This window comes from Vulpes lagopus, chromosome 5 (assembly GCF_018345385.1).
Source record: "Vulpes lagopus strain Blue_001 chromosome 5, ASM1834538v1, whole genome shotgun sequence".
Taxonomy (NCBI): domain Eukaryota; kingdom Metazoa; phylum Chordata; class Mammalia; order Carnivora; family Canidae; genus Vulpes; species Vulpes lagopus.
The window spans coordinates 62,374,523-62,391,758 of NC_054828.1; the positions used below are offsets into that span (position 1 = coordinate 62,374,523).

General features: G+C 37.3%; 1 protein-coding gene across 3 annotated transcripts in view; it reads right to left on the reverse strand.

Moving 5' to 3' along the window:
• Nucleotides 1–17,236, reverse strand: part of TBK1 (TANK binding kinase 1) — a 40,643-nt gene that overhangs the window by 12,645 nt on the left and 10,762 nt on the right. For all 3 annotated transcript variants that reach the window (XM_041756573.1, XM_041756572.1, XM_041756574.1), the window contains 5 exons: nt 16,210–16,339; nt 12,544–12,725; nt 8,230–8,390; nt 5,246–5,356; nt 2,746–2,925 (listed from right to left, as the gene is read on the reverse strand). In XM_041756573.1, coding sequence (XP_041612507.1) covers nt 2,746–2,925; nt 5,246–5,356; nt 8,230–8,390; nt 12,544–12,725; nt 16,210–16,339 — 764 coding nt within the window. The remainder of the gene's footprint in view (nt 1–2,745; nt 2,926–5,245; nt 5,357–8,229; nt 8,391–12,543; nt 12,726–16,209; nt 16,340–17,236) is intronic.

Here is a 17,236-nt window from a genome sequence, read left to right on the forward strand (position 1 = left end):
CAGAGACACAGAGGGAGAAGCAGGCTCCTCATAGGGAGCCCAACATGGGACTCGATCCCCAAACTCTGGGATCACCACCTGGGCTGAAGGGAGATGCTCAACCACTGAGCCACTAAGGCGTCCCACGATAGAGGATTCTTAATGTTTAATAACAGGGAGTCAACATAGCAAAGCACTTCAAGCATGGACTCTGGATCAGACTACTTGGGTTCAAATTCCAGTTCTATTTACTTGCTGAGTTATCAAGCTACTTAACTCCTCTGTGCTAGTTCTCTCATCTATAAAACGCAAGTGGTATCACCCACCTCACAGAACCATGGTGAGGATTAAATGCCTTAAACAGCTGAGAACCGTCTCTGAGACATGACTATAAAATATTTGTTAAATGAATAAAACAAGATTTTTTCAAAATGATGTTTTGGGGAAAAAGGTAGGTTCTCCCTGAATAGACCTATGCAACCAGAGACATATCAGCAGCAATGCTGTGATTTGGCTCAGGCTTAGGTGGGCTTCTGATGTTCAGATGTACTCTTAAAATGAAATAGTGGCTAGTACCTAACTACGGTTCATTTTGTTTTTTTTTAAAGATTTTATTTATTTGAGAGAGAGAGAGAGAGTGCGCATGAGTGGGAAGAGGAGTAGAGGAAAGGGGACAAGCAGACTCCCTGATGAGCTCAGAGCCTAATGTGGGGTGGGGCTTGATCCCAGGACCCTGAGACCATGACCTGAGCAGAAATCATGAGTTGGTGACTGAGCCACCCAGGCATTCCCCTATGATACATATTTACTTAGGCTATTATATAACAAGACAAAGATAAAAAATTTATTTGATATGTCATATTAATATTATTTTATTATATTGCTATATATTTAAGTTTATAATACTAATATTATATTATACATGGTACATACTACAATCTAAAATATTTTATCTAATTGATTTTATTCCTTAATTAATTGCCAGTAAAGGTCTCTTTTTGAGTTTTATGAGACATCAAAACTGCTATTTGAATCTTGTCAAAACAGACACTAAGGCTTATAGAATGGGTGTAATGTTTTTTCCCTCTTCATTTTATTTTTTACTTTTTATTTTTTGTTTTTTTGTTTTTTTTTGTTTTTCCCTCTTCATTTTAAAAAACATTGAGACCACTGTAGATTCGCATGCAGTTGTAAGAAATAATACAGAGACACCATATACCCTTTGTCCAGTTTTCCCCAATGGTAACATCTTGCATATAATATAGTATACTACAACCAGGATATTGATACTGATATAATCCACCTATGATATTCAGATTTCCCTAGTTTTACATGTAAGTGTGTGATACTTAGTTACGTTCACTTCTTTATTTTTTTTTAAGATTTTAATTTATTTATTCATGAGAGGCACAGAGACAGAGCCCGAGACTCGGGCAGAGGGAGAAGCAGGCTCCCTGTAGGGAGCCCGATGCAAAACTTGATCCCAGGACCCCAGAATCACGACCCGATCCAAAGGCAGACACTCAACCACTGAGCCACCCAGGCGTCCCAGTTACATGCAGTTCTAACACATAGGCAGATTAAACAAAAATAATATAGGTAAAATGTGTTTTTGTTTAGTTAACACAAATGATTATTTCTCTAGCACTTAATAAGGATTTTATGCCACGTATGCAAATAATAACCATACTAACTATATTTAAGACTTATGCTTTAGGGACAGCCTGGGTGGCTCAGCAGTTTAGCGGTGCCTTCAGCCTAGGGCGTGACCCTGGAGACCCAGGATCAGGTCCCACGTCAGGCTTCCGGCATGGAGCCTGCTTCTCTCTCTGCCTGTGTCTCTGCCTCTCTGTTTCTCGAATAAATAAATAAAATCTTAAAAAAAAAAAAAGACTTATGCTTTAAATTTTTTTAAGATTTGAGGAGAGAGAGAGCATGCAAGAGCAGGGAGAAGGAACAAAGGGACAAGCAGACTCTCCACTGAGAAAGGAGCCTGATGTGGGGCTTGATCCCAGGACCCTGGGACCATGACCCGAGCTGAAGGCAGATATTCAACTAATGGAGACACGCAAGTGTCCTGTTTTATTATTTTTTAAATGACACGGCAGGGCCAACAAAACAAAACAGGCAGTTTTCTTTTTTTAAAAAATAAGCTTTACGACAAAATGGGGTTTGAGCTGAGGACCCAGAGATTAAGAGTTGCATGCTGGGCAGCCCAGTGGCGCAGTGGTTTAGCCCCGCCTGCAGTCCAGGGACCCTGGATCGAGTCCCACATCGGGCTCCCTGCGTGGAGCCTGCTTCTCCCTCTGCCTGTGCCTCTGCCCCCGCCCCCCCGCCCCGTGTCTCTATGAATAAATAAATAAAATCCTAAAAAAAAAAAAAAAAATAGAGTTGCATGCTCTACTGACTGAGTCAGCCAGGCAACCCTGACAGGGCAGTACTCTTAATAGAACCCAGCCCATTTATTGGTAGATGTTATTTGTGGTTATGTGATTATGTAAGAGAGAAGGCATAGAAAAAAGAATTGTCTTGCAAAACTTGCAGTTTAAGAACTAATTTACCCGTAAATTTTATAAGTAGAAAATTAATTCTTTTACTCCAAAAATAAGAGAAAAAGAACTTATTAAGCACTGAAACGTAATTTCCTAAGTGGGAAGTGGGTGTCTTTGGAGAAGCTGAGACATCTTTTCCATTTTCTCTATTAATTTAGGAAGATAATTATAGAACACATTATGATACAGGATGAAAACATAAAGAGGTACTTACGTATTATAGCCATGAATATAAATCTTATGAGCTGTCATTTGTTGCAGTGAAAAAACGTGAATTATCATTCGATGAAGTATATCACTAGTTTCTGCAAAAAACTGGTCAAAACCCCAACACTTTTCCTGATCTGCCTCCAGGATGTTTGCAAGAACAGGGGTAAGTAGAACTTGAAGACCCCTAAAATAGTATTGAAAAAGTTACTTGAAGAGTGAATGTTGTATTTTGTCTAGGTACAAGCATCATAATATTTACCAACAAATCAAAGGAACTGCTACAACTTAGATTGATCTAAAATTTTAAAATATCTGCCAACTTTTCAGAAAGTCAGGTAACTTAGTTTAAGATCACATCTCAATCAGGGGTTATGGTATTTTTATGTTACCTTATATTTTACTGATTATTTTCTTTGATTTGCTCCTTCTCAAGTTTTCTTAGTTTTCCAAACACATTCTAATGTTATATATATCCATGGCCATCCGGGCAAGATCAATGGATTAGAACCATGCAGTCATGATGATAAGATAATGGTTGAATTTCAGGATCTTTAATGTCTTTTTAATATGGCTCTCTAATATATAATTTTAATGTTGAATTTATATGCCTTTTGTAGTTTTCTTTTTGTAGTTTACTTCTTTAGCAAGTAAAATTAATATAATTATCCAGCAATCAATTAGTGCCAACTCAACTAGAGATAATCTTTGACTAATAAGATTAAATTTAAGGGGGAGTGGGTGAGGAGATAGGGTAACTGAGTGATGGATATTAAGGAGAGTATGTGATGTAATAAGCAGTGGGTATAATATAAGACTGATGAATCACGGACCTCTACCTCTGAAACCAATCAATACATTATATGTTAATTAACTGAATTCAAATAAAATTTTTAGAAAAAGCTTAAATTTAAAAAAAATTTTAAAAAAAGAATGGAAAGGCCTTTATTTTTTCTCATGCTTTCACTGAATTATATAATATACTCAGACTCTCAATTAGCAATTTCAAATAGTTAAAAAAATATATATATATATTTAAATGTAGGCTCAATGCTTAGTGTAGAGCCCAACATGGGGCATGAACTCAAAATTCTGAGATCAAGACCTGAACTGAAATCAAGAGTCGGGCGCTTAACTGACTGAGCCACCCAGGTGTCCCTAAACTATATATTGACTATGGTAACAGACACTGGAACAATTCTTTGGTGTGGTTATTATCATTAGTTGGAGGTGGACAGTTGGTAGCATGCAAGTCAGTTAAATGAGAATCAACCCAGAAATCTTTGCTATGGGTCTTAGACTGAGCTTTCAAAGTATTGAGAATGTAAGTCTGCGAATGGCAGCAGCTACCTTGTGGCTACCAGCAAAAAGCCTGACCCAGACTAAAGACAAATCAGAGAAAAGCAGATCTAATGATCTGAAGAGACCAAGTCTTGACACAACAGTCTGAGTCCAAGGATTCAGCTTGGCTTTGAGTCACATACACATGTGAACTTTCAATGAGAAGGGTCAATCTATATCCTTTTTCACCTACAAACTAAGTTATTAGGTCTTTCTCACTTCTTACACAGTTTTGGCTAATACATATAATGATGGTTATCTTTTTTTTTTTTGCAGTTGTTTTCATTGCTAATTTGTATTACTTCAAGTATTTATAAAAATAAATTTAAAATATCTTTTGAATTTATTTATAGAAAAATTCTGCATTCAAAAAGTACCCACAAAAAAAAAAAAAAAAAAAAAGTACCCACAAATTATAATAGATGTTAAGCTAGTAAATCATAACCTATGTTACCTGTGGATTACACAACTGCCACACTCAGGAAAAATGGAAGTTAATTTAGTAATCAGAAATTCCAAATATTGATAAGTGTCTTGGCTTTATTTCCAGAGTAAAATCTAAAATAATTTACTCTTTACTTTTAATTTCCTTCTCCTTAAATTTTTCTTTGAGGTAACAGAATTCACGTCTGATAATATAATTTTTTTGAGTTCTGGTTGCTAAGTTAAAGAAGACCCATCTGAACATTTGAGATGCTGAAAAAAGTAGTAGAAAATGATTAATTCTCCCCTTTTCAATAATATGAAGACTTTTTAAAAATGAGGATATTACTACACTTATTGAGTGTTCTTTAGAACTCTAGTTATTCCCATCTGTACCACTATTTGTGGTCTGTCAATATGGATGGTCACTACAGAAGATGCCAAGGTCCTAAGCTGGATCTCTACTCAGGACAGAATTCTAAGACTAGTGATTAGCAATTTCAAAAATGTTTGTCCTCTGTCCTAATAGAGATCTGACAAAACTATTTATATAGATCAGAATCAATCTTTATAGTGCCACAAGGCCAAAAATGACAAATCAAAGCACATCTAAAACATAGTAACATCTTACAAAAAAACGCCCCCGAAAACCCAAATCAAACTACACTTAAGTATTTGTGATTTTAGTCAATAAAGATTTCAAACACTGAAGTGTAAAACAGAACTGGATACACCATACTGACCGAGAAAGACTACAAGAAACAGGCATGTCTCTACTCCAGTCGATTGGCCCATTTTCTGCTTTCTGTACTCCAGATATTGCACCAGAAGGCTTTCCAGTAATTATTTTATACCTTGGGAGGAATAAATGCAGAATAAAATAAGCAGTTCATTATTGCATGGCATATCAATGGGCTTTGCAAAAATATTTCCTCAGTTGCACCTACAATTATCTACTAGACGAAACTTTGTGATTGATGTTCACAGGATCCATAAAACAATCAAAATACTTTGAATCTGACTGACTGAAGTAGAATAGTGTGGTTGTACGATTATTTTATATATGCCATAATTAATTTTCATTGGGATCTCAGAGTGACATATAACAGCATCTTGATGTTGACAACAAAAATATTAATTTTCCATCTGAAAAAATCGAGCAAACACAAAAAAAGTTATGTTACAGAATGTTTCTAGGCCATAAAAATTCATTTTACCCATATTATCCAAAGGCAGTCAACTAGACTATGAAATTACTGCAGGATGAACAATAGCATTCTTTTTTTTTTTTTTTTTAAGAAAACAACACTATACACAGTACAGTATCAGAAAGATTTTTTGAAAATCAAAAAAATACATAGACATACAGGAATAGGGGTGTGTACCAACATTAAAAGCCAAATTTAACTGGATCCTTGAGGTAGGTGATAAAAAAAAAAAAAAAAAAGAAAAAAAAGAGAGGTGGAGAAAGGGCTGGAGGGGAAAGCAAAGGAATACCATAAAGATGTAGCAAGTCAATGAGAGAGAGTTCATGAAACCTGGCAGGATTCAACACTTTCCTAAACAAAACCTGAGAGCGGGAGAGAAATAAGGGTTCCACGCCTTCAGAAATACAGATGAAAATGTAAAACATAATACAGCAGTCTTACATGAGTTTATAGATATTATTTCTGACATGACTTTTTGTTCGTTTGTTTAATGTCTACAGAAATGTGCTCTGAGCAAATCAATATATTCTCTAAAAAGCAGAAGACACTAGTACCACTGATTTCGACCACCTGCTGCTTTCTCAGGAGAGGTAGCCAGGAGTTCGGTTTTAACATTTTTCACAGAAGAAGGAATTTAATGTGAAAAGTAAGTTGCATTCACATGGGAAAAGATCTGACTGTGGAGGAGTAAGTAGAGATATGAGATTAATGTAAGAAAGAAGTGGTGAACAGAATAAGTGGGCACAATTCTTAAAATTTCTGGAAAAGCTTTACTCATTTTGATAAGATCCATATATAAATACACTGATGACATGAAATGAGATACCAAGGTAACAACACTGCTATAACGTGATGAATGCATCCTTCAATAGTAAAACAGTCCATTACTATCTCAAGCATCTCTGAACATTCATTATCAGTGTTCATGAAAAGCTGTGCATATAAAGAAATAAATTCTTCTAATGGGGTATCTGTGCACATGAGGACAAAAATTATCATTTTGTCACGTTTCCTTTATTAGGGAACACCATGCTTTTATTTAAGCCATTTTTAGGGCAGCAAGAAATGCTGCAAAATCTTTAAAATATATGTATGACTATAAAAACATGATTAACTGTTAGGCACAATTTAGGTTTAATGAGAAAAACACAAACTGACTCTCAGCCTTCATTAATGAAAAGATTTTTATAAAAGAGGCACTGCTGTAAAGCAGGCTCAAAATGACATTATACCAAGACCATTAGTACAGTAATGGATGAGTCTTCTTTGCATGAATATTCAGACTGTCCTTGCTGAAAACATTCAGATATACAGGTTTTAGCAAGAGTCACTGTATCAACTGGTTCTACCTCCTCAAATCAACAAACATATTGAAAAATATTCTCCTTCAATTTCCAGAAGTGATATTAAAGATTATATTCTTATAGTTGTGACTATTTAAATCATGTCTGCTTACCAAAGGCAGGTAAAATGCAAAGGTCTGAGAGAAATATTAAGGGCTAATGAATGATTGGACACACTGGGCTGTCAGCGAGTTACTGTCCCAGAACATTCTCTAAACAGCATTTATAACCTTACAGCTTTATGTGTACATAGATTGGCCCTTTCTCATGAAGCAGGGTCATTCACTAATTTTTCTTACAATAAAAAGACATGTGGTCAGTGTAGAGATGTTTATAAAAAATTCCACATCTAGAATTCCATTTCTCTTTCCTCCTTTATTTGGTTTACCAACAGTGATTTTATACAAGGTAACTATTTCCCAATAATTATGGCAGTACATAAAAGTATAATGTACTACTAAAGTACATTTTTAGCCTTTGGACTGAAACCACGACACTAGAAAAAAATTATTAAATGTTATATATGTATATTAAATGTTATTTCTGAAATGGTAAAAGAAATCAGATCAGGGTAAAAATCTTTTTTTTTAAACTTAAAAAAAATTATTAATTCATTTGAGACACAGAGAGAGAGAGAGGCAGAGACACAGGCAGAGGGAAAAACAGGTTCCATGCAGGGAGTCCGACATGGGACTTGATTTCGGTCTCTAGGATCACACCCCGGGCTGAAGGCAGTGCTAAACTGCTAAAGCCACCCGGGCCGCCCCCCCCACCTTTTAAAAAAATTTTATTTCTCTTAAATCTGGTAATGGTTCTAGTACCTCACAGAGTTATTCTTTTTTTTCAGTTATATAAAGGAAAAACACCCCGATAAGTAGTAGTACACATAGAGAAATAAACAGTGTGCTGAAATCGAATCCAGAAGGAAGTGTATTTTTAATAATGGACCAAAGACTGATGCCATTTACACTTTGTATATAAAATACTTAAACACAGTATGAAAAATTATGCCTTTATAAGGTTGCATTCTTATTCAAAACAAAATAGCATGAAATACCAGAAATGATGGCTAAAAGCAATTTTCATTAGTGTACATCCCTAATGCATGATGAAACAAAATAATACGGAAATACATTTTAAAAATTATTTCTAATTTCAGATGGAGAAACCACTTACATCACTTCCTTATTTCTACGTGGCCCTTCAAATGGTCTAAATGGCAGTGATCCAGTAGCTGCATGGTAAAATGTTACCCCAATGCTCCAAAGATCAACTGTTGCTCCATATTTCTTCTGATGATCTTTTCTTAGAACTGCTCTCTCATACATATCAGGATGCTTAAAAAAAAGGACGAAGAAACTAACTTGTGTTCCATGGTAATACATTACATACTAATGGATGTTCAAAAACACCTACAAATTCCGTCATATTTTCCAAATAATTTTACTTCTCCAATCTGAAAAGACTATTTCTTTCTCTTTCTTTCTTTCTCCCTCTTTCTTTCTTTCTTTCTTTCTTTCTTTCTTTCTTTCTCTCTCTCTCTCTCTCTCTCTTTCTTTCTTTTTTTTGATTTGTGAGAGAGAACGAGCATAAGCAGGTGGAATGGCAGCAGAGGGAGAAACAGACTCCCCCCTGAGCAAGGAGCCTGATGTGGGCCTTGATCCCAGGATTCTGGGATTATGACCTGAGCTTCATGAAGGCAGATGTTTAACTGACTGAACCACCCAGGCATTCCTGAAAAGAGTATTCTACGTTTGTTTTTTTCTTTTACTCAAACCTCCAATACCATCCTTCCTTTGATTCTCAATTTTTTTTTTTTTGATTCTCAATTTTGAAACCTCACTTCATACTTCAATGAGGAAATGGAAGCAATCAGAGATCAATTCTCCCTTATGCCTTTTATCAAATACCAACCTACCTGAATCCATGTCCAGACTCCAGGCCTACTTTCCAGTTATGATGGAACTGCTATCAAGGGTTAACTTTTCCATCTGTGCTGTGGAACCTACCCTATTGTTTCAACAATTCCAGAAATCAATTCTTGCAATTATCCCTTTTATTTTAATTTTTAAGTTTTATTTATTTATTTGATTAAGAGAGCACACAAGCAGGGGGAGTGGCAGAGGGAGAGGGAGAAGCAAGCTTCCCACTGAGCAGGGAGCCCTATGCAGGGCTTGATCCCAGGACCCTGGGACCATGACCCAAGCCAAAGGCAGATGCCCAACCATGTGAGCCACCCACGTGCCCTAACCCTTTTTGGTTTCAATTTCCTCCATTGAATCATTTCTTTCAGCTTACATACATGCTTTAAGATCTCCTGTTTTCTTTTCTCCTCTTTCCTCCCTCCCTCCCTCCCTCCCTCCCTCCTCCTTCCTTCCTTCCTTCTTTAAAGAAGATGGGGCGGGAGGGGGAGTATAAGAGAGAGAATCTTAAGCAGGCTCCACACCCAGTGCAGAGACCAGGGCTCCATCTCGTGACTCTGATATCATGACCTGAGCCAAAATCAAGAGCTGGATGCTTAACTGACTGAGCCATCCAGGCATCCCTAAGATCTCCCATCTAAAAAAAAAAAAACCTAAATTGACTCCACAACCCTTTGAGTTATGACCCAATTCTCTGCTTCTCATCATAGCAAAACTTCTTAAAATAGCTGTTCACCTGATAACTGCCTCATTTCCTCATCTCCCATTTAGACCTATGGCATTAAATATTATCTATATACTTTAACTCCCAAAACTATTTTCTGCCCTGAGCTCCAGATTCATATATTCTACTATTTTAAAAAGGCTTTTATTTATTTATTCAGGCAGATATGTGTGTGTGTGTGTATATATGTGTGTGTGTGTGTGTGTGTGTGTGTGTATATATATATATATATAGAGAGAGAGAGAGAGAGAGAGAGAGGGGCAGAGACACAGGCAGAGGGAGAAGCAGGCTCCATGCAGGGAGCCTGACGTGGGACTCGATCCCAGGTCTCCAGGATCAGGCCCTTGGGCTGAAGGCAGCGCTAAACTGCTGAGCCACCTGGGCTGCCCATACTATTTTCTTTAATGACTAAAAAGTAGCTCAAACTTCATCATATCTAAAAGAGACTTTTGGTCTTCGTTCTCAAACTGGTTTCCTTCTAATCTTTATCCTCTAGGAAAGAAGTACCATCATCTATCTAGTTGCTTATACCCCAAACCTAACAGGCAGCCTTGATTCCTTTTTCTCATCCCTCACATGCAATCCATCAGAGCAAGTCATATGGACTCTGAGATAAAAATCAAATTTTTTAGAATTATTTCAGAGGGTTAACTGGGGATGTAGCAACAACCCAGCCAAATAGCTAATCTGATGTTAAACACATGACTTTAAGCCCTGGAGACACTATACTAGAGTTCTGGAGTACAGATACATCTCATAGGACATGGCTTAGGAGCTTAAAGGTCCAGACAGAGATTCTGATGGACATTTAGTTCTGCAGAATACAACCAGGAGTCATACATGCTTAGCCTCCTGACATTTGCCTTTATAAAAGTTATGCATTAGAACTTTAAGATTCTTGAAAGATAAAGCTATAAGTGTGTACTCTGGACCAAAGTAGAATCATCATCCAAATCAAAACAAATGCCTTAAAAACAAAACAAAACAAAACAAAAGCCTTATGACATTGTGGTATGTGGCTGTGGCCCAAGGACTGGGAACCAATGCAGATAACACTACTAGGAGGGTGCTTCTAAATGATGCAATCTATGAATCTGACTCCCAAAGGGTCACAATCCCTGGAGACAGTGTGTGTGTGTATGTTTGTGTGTGTGTAATGGGGGGGGGGGGAGTACGGAGGTGGAAGAGGTAAAGGGAGTGGGAGGGTAGGGGTGGGGGAAATTGGGAAATACATTGTAATGAGAAACCAAAAGACGTGATAAACATGAGGGGTTTGAAGTGACTGTCAAAACATATGCCTACCAGACATATGGGGTCTATGCAGTTTTGCTGGTTTTGTGGTATAGCGCAGAAACTACTGTCCTTAGAAGTGCTGGCCAGACCTTTGACCAGTAGGTAGTACTTAGTGTAGAAATGGTGCTGTGAACAGAGTACCTGGATATGCCCGACATCCTCTAGCACACGAGGGTGCCACGCTGGGAAGAGGAGATACAACGATTCTAGAAAGAGACGAAGGGGGAATCTCCTCAAAAGGTGCAATAATACATTTCCTAACTGGTAAAATTCCCCACAGAGTGACTGACTGATGATCCTGGCTTAATACATGCTGGTTAGACATATCTGTGCTCACTGGCTCTCTCCTGAATGTGCTTCTTGTTTGTGTAGAGCCTGTGTCTACACATATGGAATAGGAACATAAGGATAAAGCTACTGTAAAGCTCTCAGTGTATATTATTCAGATATCCATCACATTAAAAATGGTGGAAGAAAGAATACTGAAGTTTTCTTTGGACTTCCACAAACAAAGGGAAGGAAGATTTAAGATCTGGTCGGGGAATTCCAAAATGAGAAAAATATTCACTTAAACATAAATACTTCTAGATTGCTGAGCTTCAGGCTATTAACTCTTTTTATAACTTTTGGTATACTGTATTTGAAAAGAGGACTGGGCATAGTCTGAAATAGGAAAGAGATTAGAATAAAATTTCAACCTGTAGTACAGCATGAACTCTGGGGAGTTAATTTAATGTTCAGTTCTTTCCATTTTAAAAGTCTGTTAAGAGGCAAAAGCTAAACTCATACAACTCAATACCAAACCCCACAAATAATCTGATTAATAAATGGGCAGAGGACCTGAAAAGACATTTTTCTGAAGAAGACAAACAGATGGTCAACAGGAAAAGATGCTCAACGTGACTCATCATCAGGGAAATGTAAATGAAAACCATGACATATCACCTCACACCAGTCAGAATGGCTAGTATAAAGAGACAAGAAATGACAAGTGTTGGCAAGGATGTGGAGAAAAGGGAATCCTCGGGTACCATTGTTGGGAATGTAAACTCGTGTAGCCACTGTGTTGAAATAGTATGGGGATTCTTTGAAAAATTAAATATACTCTTTAAAAAAAGATTTTACTTTATTAGAGAGAGAGAGAGAGAGAGAACAAAAGAATATACACAGGGGGAAGGGCTGAGGGAGAAGCAGACTCCGTTGAGCACAGAGACTTGACACGGAGCTCGATCCCAGGACCCCGGGATCATGACCTGGGTCGAAGGCAGACCCTTAACCGCCTGAGCCACCCAGACGCCCCAGCTTTTTCTTTTACTATAGATCTATAGCATTAGTAAAATTAACTTATGAGTGTTATCAGACAAGAATCTTTTACCAGAAAAATAACAACATCCTTAGATACCAATATCTAATTCCCTCATTACATACCATATAATTAGAAAAAAAGTTTTATCTTTGTCATAAAAGTTACATTTTATAGTGAACTAGTTGAGCAGTTACCCATATTTACAGCATATTCAGCTTTAAATAAGTTAGTGATACATGACTTACCAAATATTCTTCTGTGCCATACAGAGAAACAAACTGTTCATCATCTTCTAATTCTCTAGCTGCGCCAAAATCTGTGAGCTTGTACACAGACTGTCCATCTTCCCCTATAACACGCATGATATTTCCTGGTTTGATGTCACGGTGTACTATGCCGTTTTCTCGGAGATGATTCATTCCACCCACTTAATAAAACAAAAGAAATCATAATGTAGGCCATCTATGCATATATGTGTGAACATCAAATTCATTGATATCATTCACTCATATTCATTCAATATGTTTTTCCATAAGTTGGTCTAAAGTCATTTTTGCCAAAGAAGGAATAGATGGTATTTTACATTTTATATCTCATGTCTGAGTAAGAGTAAGGATCAATATGGTCTAAGGAAGAATCTAATCTCTCTTAATTAAATACTATTAGGAAAAAAGGAACAAAATGGTCTTAAGCATATGACTTCCTGAATTACTTTTGACTATATACAGGTAATCTGTCTAAACTTAAGGATAATGATTTCTTTTTTTTTTTAATTTTTTTTTTAAATTTTATTTATTTATTTATGATAGTCACAGAGAGAGAGAGAGAGAGACAGAGACACAGGCAGAGGGAGAAGCAGGCTCCATGCACCGGGAGCCCGATGTGGGATTTGATCCCAGGTCTCCAGGATCATGCCCTGGGCCAAAGGCAGGCGCTAAACCCCTGCGCCACCCAGGGATCCCCAGGATAAGGATTTCTGAGAAAGATATCAAATTTTCACCATAATTTCATATTTCTTTAGCTTGGGAAAAAATTCCGTAAGAAAGTAAACTGGACTCAATACATAAAACAGTAAAAAAGTAATAGAGGCAAAGTGTCAGATTGGTTTCCGTAAGAATATATTTCTTATAAGTTTAAAGCTGTTCTTCAAAGGCCATTTCCCCCTTTTTTAAGGATAAAGATGGCTACGTTACTGAAATTAAGCTGTTTGGTGGACTGGCAGTGCCACTGAATGCTAGTTTGAAACATTTGACAGCTGACAGGTGAATGTACAAATATAACATGAAAATCAGTTTAGGGGCATCACATTCAATTATGGAAACTCAGGGCTACTGGTATTCTTAGGAAGTCATAGATTATTTATAACTTCTACTTGGTTAAACAGGCTGTAGCATATATTGCTTCTCTCTCATCTTATCCTTGCCTAAAGGGTCTCCACACTGCTTCTAGTGTCAAGTTTAAGAATTCCCACTAACCTTACGCCTTCTTTATCACTGGACTTTTCCCATTCCTCAAATACTGATTCACTCCTCGTCAAGAAGATATTATTCCCTTTGGGTGCCATATTCTTTTTTTTTTTTTTTTAAATAGCTTTGAGATAAAATTCATGCATCATAAAATTCAGCCTTTTAAAGTACACAATTGAGTAGTTTTTAGAAGAGTCACAGTGTACAACCATCACCACTATCTTCAGAACATTTTCATTATGCCAAAAAGAAACCCCATACCCATTAGCAGTCACTCAAGTTTGCCATCCCCTATAGCCCCTGGCAACCACTAATCTGCTCTCTGTCTCCATGGATTGGCCTATCCCAGGCTTTTCTTTTTTTTCTTTTCTTTTCTTTTTTTTTTTCTCTTTCTCTTTTCTTTTCTTTCCTTCCTTCCTTTTTCTTTCTTTCTCTCTCTCTTTCTTTCTTTTTAAGATTTTACTTATTCATGAAAGACACAGAGAGAGGCAGAGACCAAGTGGGAGAAGCAATCTCCTTGCTGGGAGCCCGATGAGGGACTCAATCCCTGGACCGGGATCACACCCTGAGCCGAAGGCAGATGCTCAACCGCTGAGCCACCCACGTGTCCCATCCTGGGCATTTCCTATAAATGAGATCATAAATACTGTGACCTTTTGCGTCTGGTTTCCTTCACTTAGCATAATTTTTCAAGGTGCATCCATGAGATAGCATGTATCAGTACTTTTTTTTTTTTTTTGAAAGTAAGCTCTAGGCCCCATATGGGACTTGAACTCACGACCCCAAGACCAAGAGTCCTATGTTCTACTGACTGAGCCAGCCAGGCGCCCCATTTTTTTTTTCATGAAAGAGTAATATGTCATTGCATGGATATTTTGCTTATTTACCAGTTGATGGACACTTGGGCTATTTCCATTTTTTGGGTATTATGCATACTGGTGTACAAGTTTTTGTGTGCATATGTTTTTAGTTCTTTTAGGTAAATACTTAGGAATAGAATTGCTAAGTCATATGGCAATTCTATGTTTAATCTTTTGAGGAACTACTAGACTGTTGTCCAAAGTGGCTGTACCTTTGTACAGTCCCACCAGCTATATGAGGGTTCCAACTTCTTCACATTCTTGCTAAACCTGTTTTTGTCTTTTTAAAATTTTATTTGAGAGAGAAAGAGAGAGAGAGTGCACCTATGTGTGTGCGTGAGCACAAGGAGGGGAAGAGGTAGACGGAGAGGATCTCAAGCAGGCTCCCTGCTGAGCACAGAGCCCAAAGTGGGGCTCAATCTCATGGCCCTGAGATCATGACGTAAGCCCAAACCAGAAGTCAGATATTCAACTGACTGGGCCACCCAGATGCCCGTTTTGTCTTTTTGATTTGGCGATGCTAGTACGTATGAAGTGCTATCATTTTGTGGTTTTGATTTGCATTTCCCTAATGACCAACAGCCCTGAGCATCTTTTTATGTGTTGTTGGCCATGTATGTGTATCTTCTTCTTCTTCTTCTTTTTTTTTTTTTTTAAAGATTTTCATGATAGACATAGAGAGAGAGAGAGAGAGAGGCAGAGACACAGGAGGAGGGAGAAGCAGGCTCCAAGCCGGGAGCCCAATGTGGGACTCGATCCCGGGACCCCAGGATAGTGCCCTGGGCCAAAGGCAGGCGCTAAACCGCTGAGCCACCCAGGGATCCCCCTATGTGTATCTTCTTTAAAGAAATCATTATCAAATCTTTTGCCTACTTTATTTTTTCCTTTTGCCCATTTTTAAATTGGCTCATTTATATTTTGACTGTTGTCAGGATAAAAATTCCTTATTAGATACATGATTTACAAATATTTTCTCTCACTCTACGGCCTGTCTTTTCACTTACTTGATATTATCCTCTGAAACATAAAGGTTTTTAATGTTGATGAAATCCAATTTACCTATTTTTTCTTTTTGTACCTATGCTCTTGATGTCATATCTAAGAAAGTATTGCAAAGGGATCCCTGGGTGGCGCAGCGGTTTGGCGCCTGCCTTTGGCCCAGGGCGCGATCCTGGAGACCCGGGATCGAATCCCACATCAGGCTCCCGGTGCATGGAGCCTGCTTCTCCCTCTGCCTGTGTCTCTGCGTGTCTCTCTCTCTCTCTGTGACTATCATAAATAAATAAAAATTAAAAAAAAAAAAAAAAAAAAAAAAAAAAAAAAAGAAAGTATTGCAAAAAAGGTCTTTGGTTTTGAATATAAAAAGAATATCTTATCTTTAAAAATTCTTATGTCATTAGGGGCACGTGGGTGGCTTAGTCAGTTAAGGGTCTGACTCTTAATTACAACTTGGGTCTTGATATCAGGGTAGTGAGTTCAAGCTCTGTGATGGGCTCCATGGTGGGTGTGAAGCCCATAAAAAATTTTTTCTAATGTCATTAAATTATATATGCATATATCTATAAAATCATATAAACAAACATACCCACATCTCGCAAAACAATTAAGAATTCAGACTCTGGCAGTCCATAGGCATTAGATGGCTCTTCTAAAACAGTATATAAACTTCCACATGGACAAAATTCCATAATAAGTACTTTATGTCTTGTTGTTGTCTGGAAAAAAGAAATCACTAATTGGGACTCAATATAAAAAATAAGTTTTTATCATTTGCTAGTACTTACCTGATTTCACTTAAATGTAGAATCTACTACAATGATGAAGGCACTGTGAACTGCTTTACCTGGGATTTGTTAAATATTTACTGATTGTGATTGTAAATATTTAACAAATAACAATTAACATCTTTACCCCCCTCCTTTTTAACAATTAACATCTTCTAAATATACAACACATGTAACAATTAACATCTAAACTCCTATTGGATTTGTTTTTTTTAAGATTTTATTCATTCATTCATTCATTCATTCATTCATGAGAGGCACAGAGAGAGGCAGAGACACAGGCAGAGGGAGAAGCAGGCTTCATACAAGGAGCCTGAAAAACAACAACAACAACAACAACAACAACAACAACAAAACAAAGAGCCTGATGTGGGACTTGATCCCAGGACCCTGGGGTGACGCCCTGAGCCAAAGGCAGACGCTCATCCACTGAGCCTCCCAGGAACCCCTGGATTTGTTTTTGAAGACAATCAAACCACAATGAAAGTTGCCTAATCTGAATTAGAAAATCCCTGCTACACTATTATAATGGTTGTTTAAAAATTATCTTTACCTTCAAATACATAATAATACATTTAGGACATTAATCTTCTAACAAATCTTTTAAAACACCTGAAATTCTTCTCATGACAAGTCTTTTACTTCAGGGAATGCAGTGCTAGTCTTAGAAACAAATAGATGGCTGAGTAGTCCCTCTTGTAACAACGTTCTAGTCTATCTATCTGCATTTGAGCTACTGATTTGTTTTAAACCTTTTAATGTACCACTGACTATAAGATACACCATCAATTTAAGAACAGCTTTAGAGGGAAAAAGAAACAACCACCA